The 6,000-nt window shown below is 35.7% G+C and overlaps 1 protein-coding gene across 2 annotated transcripts in view; it reads right to left on the bottom strand.

The window, feature by feature from the left end:
* Positions 1 to 239: 239 nt before the first annotated feature.
* LOC145668291 (tetratricopeptide repeat protein 23-like) overlaps positions 240 to 6,000 on the bottom strand; it is a 138,354-nt gene continuing 132,593 nt past the window's right edge. The window contains exon 7 of one of the 2 annotated variants that reach the window (XM_081736018.1): positions 240 to 895. In XM_081736018.1, the coding sequence (XP_081592144.1) occupies positions 870 to 895 (26 nt within the window). In that variant the 3' untranslated portion in view covers positions 240 to 869. The remainder of the gene's footprint in view (positions 896 to 6,000) is intronic. The other variant, XM_081736017.1, reaches the window with a different exon arrangement.

The raw sequence follows: 6,000 nt of genomic DNA, 5'->3' as shown, positions 1-6,000 counted from the left end.
CTCATGTAACCAATATAACCAAAGCCACGATTCACGAACTCGAATGAGAAGTGTTGTCTCATCCTCCATACTCTCCAGACTTGGTCCGATTTTTCATCTCTTTTCATTGCTTTCGAACGTTTGTGGTTTGTATTGATCAATACTGACGTAGAATTGAAGGTTCGGTTGGACGAATTCTTTGAGTCAAGACCAAGATATTTCTGTCACCAAGTAATCGAAAAACTTATTGAACGATGGGAGTCATAGAAAAACAACGTATATTATTGATTAATTTGTAGTGGTTTATTTGTTCAAAATAAATTTGAAAGAAAACCTTCTTTCTCAACCCACCTATTCTCAATACTTGCAACGATTCTTTCATAATCATTCACCTCCATTAATAATCCAAGGCTGCTTTATATGGGTTAATTGTGGAGCGTAAAGCTAAAGATTGCAATTGAACTATTTTTCACTATCTTTATAGGACATAGGAACAGCAGATATCTCGCTTCAAAAAAGGTCACCGCCTACCGTACAAAATTATATGTTATTAGCATGGCACTGAGCAGACCGGTATTCAGTTCAAAAGTGTAGGGGGCTGGTAGAAGTTAGGGGGGCCCGATCCAACCATATTGTTGTTTATCACCATATTATAGTTCATTTGCAAGCCCATCGTGAAAATTTTAGAGGGGGAGTAAAAATTGAAGAATGCTGCCCCCTAGACCCCCCGTGGATACGGACCTGGCACTGCGAGACCTGATTAGATTTTATTTATTTCGCTTATGTTATTTTGACGGGCAGGCAGTTGTCAACTGCAATGTTGTAGCGCCTCGTGCGGCAGTTTCTGCAACTTCATTGTGCTGAACCTCTTCTTTTTTGTTCCATCTTGTCTAGTGCTGCCAGGCTGCGGCTGTTTCTGGAAGTAAAAGAAGATTTTAATCAGTAGACATTCTATTATGTTGAAACGCATTATACATATTACTACTAAAACTCGCTGTTCGAACTCCGTAAATCGAAGCTCAAAAGAGGTTAAGCCGAACGTCGGTAACGAGCAAGTGTTCGTGTTCATTGGAAAAGTCCGATTGCAGTTATTGCTAACTTTATTTATCGGAGTCCACTGTTTCTTTCGTTCTAATCCTCCGACGTGTACTAGCCTACTACTATATTATTATTATTATTATTATTATTATTATTATTATTATTATTATTATTATTATTATTATTATTATTATTATTATTATTTCAATAATCACCTATCCAAGTGCTGACCAAACTCTCCACTTGGCATTTTACGCGAGCCAGTAGAGTAGCAGAGATTAGGTAATTTATTTTTCCGTTATATGAAACAAATATTAATGGGCTATGGGAACAAAGGCCTCGCAGATTTCCAGTAAAAAATGGAGGCACGGAGATTCATTAGAAAATTTCTAGCGGCATACTTATTAGCTCCTACCTAGCACCTACCTAGATTACCCCGCGAAAACCCATGGACTCAATATTGTCCACCACAAACTTATTTGACCTGGGAACGAACCAGGGATTCCACGCACCAGAGGTAAGCTGTGGTGCTATTCAGCCGGTTCGCACCGGTTCGGTGGAACCGGTTGTTAAAATATTTCGAGTTCACAGAACCGTTTGTTATACTCAGACATAAACACAAACACACAAGCACAAATGACCTAGAAAAAAGTGAAAGAAAGAAGCGAAACAAATTATGTGCGTGAACCTGACAGAAGCCATTTCTGGGAATCGACAATAAACCATGCAGACCGTTTGTTCATTATTGTTCTCATAAAATTTTCGTTTGTTTACGATTTATAGACAATTTATACGAAAAACGAAGTGGACGGTGCCAGTGTTACGTAGCAGAACCTATCTTCGGAAATTAAAAATAAACTATGCAGATAAGATTTTTATATCTTTTGTATTTCTATTAGGATAGCAAGAGTGTGTATTGCAAATTTCAAATGGGAGAGAGTGCTTGTAGAATGCAAATTTTTACAGCCGAAAAGAATTGACCCATATGAAGAACATAACTTTGCTCTGCACATAAGATTAATAGAGGGCGGAGGGAGCGGTAAATTTTATTTTAAGTGTCTTTGTTCTTAGAAGTTCTTAAATCTACAGGGTTGAACATACGATCTCTCAGAACAAAGTATAAGCGTTTATGTCTTAGTCTCAAATGCTCGGATATCGAGAATGAGAACTGGGATCGTATGAGTGAAGTAGTGAGGGATATTTATATTTGAAACACACAAATACCATTCTCAACAATTCTATATCCATGGTTGTCTTTCCAATAGTTTTTGACAACCATCTATCTTGGACAATTCGTTTCCAAGATATTCAATGTGCTAAATAATTTCGTCACATCACCTTGTATTAGTATGCTGTGTAGATCGTTACATCTCACAAGAGAATGATATCTATTTAATTATCCGTTTACTATATATCTGACTTGTGAGTAGAATGATTAGGTGTATACGGTTTGCAGATGTGGCCATTGTTGTAGAATCTGAAGAGGAAATCAATAAAATGTTAGAAAATTTTAGGAAGGGCTGTGAAGAATATGGGAAGAAAATAAATATTAGAAAAAAAGCCATGGTTATTGGATCGAAAGGGAACGCACAGTGGACGAAGTCCACAATCTAGCTGTGCAAAATCCAAAATCAAGTTGCTTGAAATTACACCCATTTTACTCGTAATGAGTCACAAAGAAATCGATGACAGGAAAAACAGTAGAAAAATCCAAAATCAAGTTGCTTGGAATTACACCCATTTTACTCGTTATGAGTCACAAAGAAATCAGAGATGACAGGAACAACAGTAGAAAAATATGATGTTCTGCAGGGAAATGGATTTGCGCGTGTAAAAGACCGGTTGTGATACAGCAGCAGGTATTACTAATGGTAGTCAGATTTAGAGGGTCAAAGTTAACCCATCGTGCTCAACGTTTGCTCGATTGTTAGGATCGAGAACTGCTGCATTTCATGCTGCAGGGATGTGCTATGATTGAAGTACAAATTGACTTAAAAATTAAATGCGTTTACCACAAGTAGCACGCGTACACCATCGGAAGTTGCTGTTCGTACAAAAAGGTATGTGATATTGCATTTTAAGGGAAAACAATAAAGATATCCACCTCGAAATTTGTTTATGTGCAATAAATGAATGTTCTCGTATTCAATAATAGTGACATTACCTGCAGAAAATTGTAACCTGATGATGTTCGTAATAATTTCAGATACGATTATCTATATCCCGTAGAGAGCTGTATGATACTTGGTGTGAGAGAAAAGAAAAACCTAACAGACACACATTCTGCAGTTGCAACATATGTCTGGAGCAGACTGGGGCTGGAGAAGACAAACACAGATGAAAACGAGTACATTAAGCAGCAAGTAAACAATTTTAATAGCAAAGTGTATCAAAAATGGAAGAAACCGAATCGTGTACTGAAGGAATTTTTTATCGTGTACTGAAGAAATCTATAAAAATAAATAAAACTTAATAACTCTTGAACCACCAGACCGATCTCGATCAAATTTTCAACCTAGCTTAAGTTCGAACATGAGATGATTTTCGTCATATCACTTTGACGATGATACTTAAAGGAGGGGAAAGACATTTACAAATGATCGAAAATAACCGACATCAGTGTCGACTCTAGTTTTTGAGGTCACTGAGATGAACAGTGACACTTCTGATGCCATTTAAATCGAATTTAAATCGAAATTAAGCCCCGCAAGAATTGTGGGAGGGGAGGGGTATATATATATATAATCAAAATTACCAATATCAGTGTCGAATTCATACTTTTCGGGGTCGCTGAGATGAACAATGACACTTCCCATGCCGTGGCCCACAACATGGGGATGAGAGGAGATATATAAAAATCATCGAAAATGACCAATGTCAAGGAGCGCTTTAGTAATAGTAAAAAGTGACTTACTAACGAAACATATTACTATTCTTTCTTAATTTAACCCAGCGAAACGGGTAATTGATGCTAGTAATTAATTAAAATCGAGATATGCTGTACCAGTCAACACGTCCAGCGGTAGCAATAATGCTTAGTGCTATATAGAGTCCTTATAAAAACTAATTGGTTTCACTATTATAATAGGTATTATTACACTATTATTATTATTATTATTATTATTATTATTATTATTATTATTATTATTATTATTATTATTATTATTATTATTATTTATAATAAAAATATCAAAGAAGTGTGTCGCGATGTCCTGAATGTTTTGTAAAGTGTGTCGTAAGTCAAAAATAAATAAATAAAGTTGAGAACCACTCAGCAACCAAGCGCAACCATAAATATTTGAAAGGAGGATGTTAGAATATATTTTTAAAATTTCGTATGGAGAGAAACAGCAATAAGAATTTACAGAGAAGACAAAACAATTTTATAATAATAAATTTCGGGATTGTGTTCCGTTTCAGTTTTCGTTTTTTCTAAGTATGTCTAACTAAACCTAAATTACCTCCCAACGAAGCTCCCGGATTTCCCACTATGCCTCACAGGCAATTAGGGGCACTTTTCAAAGGTCGGTATATTTTCACTACTTTCCTTCAGTCTGAAGGAATATTAGATACAAATATTTTAAAAAAAATACGTTTTAATCCTTTTTAATTATTTTTTTTCTGTTTTAAGAAGACGGTCCTCACAAAACAATAAAATAGAATTACACATTATTTTGAGATGATGATATTGTTATTAGGCCTCTTTCAGCATCTAGGCTACAATTTAAGGTGGAATCCGAATTACCTACGGAAAATGAACCCGGGACCTCGCACATCAAAGACGCACACGCTAGGCACTATATCAGCGGAGAGAGGTTTTTGAGGAAGATGGGAAATACTGTACTTGCATTTCGTTTATGAAAAGTGAAGTTGACACAAGTCTCAAACTGTAGAAGTTTTAAAATTTGATAGGGTATTTTTCTCAAATCAGCTGAAACAGTTTTATCCATTTATGTAATTTACTGTTATGTAAGTAATAAAACTAAGTGAGTGGAGAACTTCTCGGAATTATAGTTGGAAAAGCTGTTTCCAACACAATTATTTCTGACTTTCTTGGGCTGTTTTGTTTTTATTTATTTGGTGTTAACAGTTTGGTAAGTTGATATGGTCCAGCCTTATATTTCATTCTTGGTTCTTCATATTCAGCTTTTCTTTCACCTTTTCCATTCAGTAACATGTAAATTCATTCTTAATAGCGAATTCAACGGACAATCGTAATATTCATTCTTTTCTCTGCAGTGTCTCAAACGCGGTGGTTCCTTTTTTCTTCCTTTCTGCCCACGATATTCACAACAATTTTCTTCAGCACGTTTCAATTTTGATTGCGATTTTCAAAGTATTCTAGTTTACACTTGGAAGAAAACTCATATTTTGTTTTCTTACAGCTATCAGTTAGTACATTCTTCGACAGCAGTAGTCTTCTCGTAAAAAGCCGGTTTACGATTTTCCATTTATGGATAACTAGCAGCGTTCACCCCGCTTCGCTGCGGTCACCCCGGAACGCAATAAACTTTGTTACTTAGATAATTTTTACTTTTTCGCTTTCAAGTGATATGATAAAAACCATAGAAGATTGCAGTAAATGTTAACATTATATCGCCTGTCATTTATGTTAACCCGCCCCGCTTCGCTGCGGTCACCCCGGAACGCAATAAACTTTGTTACTTAGATAATTTTTACTTTTTCGCTTTCAAGTGATATGATAAAAACCATAGTAGATTGCAGTAAATGTTAACATTATATCGCCTGTCATTTATGTTAACCCGCCGAGTGACACGGTCATGCGGGTTGCATATAAATACGTTTATTTTTACCTATGATGAACTAACAAAGGATTTGTACGTTATGGACACTTGAATGGTCAATTATCTCAAGACACTGGTAATAGAAAATTAAAGTGATATGATAAAAACCATCTAGGGTCCAAATCCTAATAACCCCCCAAAAATGAAATAAATTGGTTCAGCCGTATTAGCGTGATGA

Source organism: Thermobia domestica, chromosome 13 (assembly GCF_964235325.1).
Source record: "Thermobia domestica chromosome 13, izTheDome1.hap1.1, whole genome shotgun sequence".
NCBI classification, from domain to species: Eukaryota; Metazoa; Arthropoda; class Insecta; order Zygentoma; family Lepismatidae; genus Thermobia; species Thermobia domestica.
The sequence above is the reverse complement of the archived record's forward strand: the minus strand, read 5'-3'. Positions and strand labels throughout refer to the sequence as shown.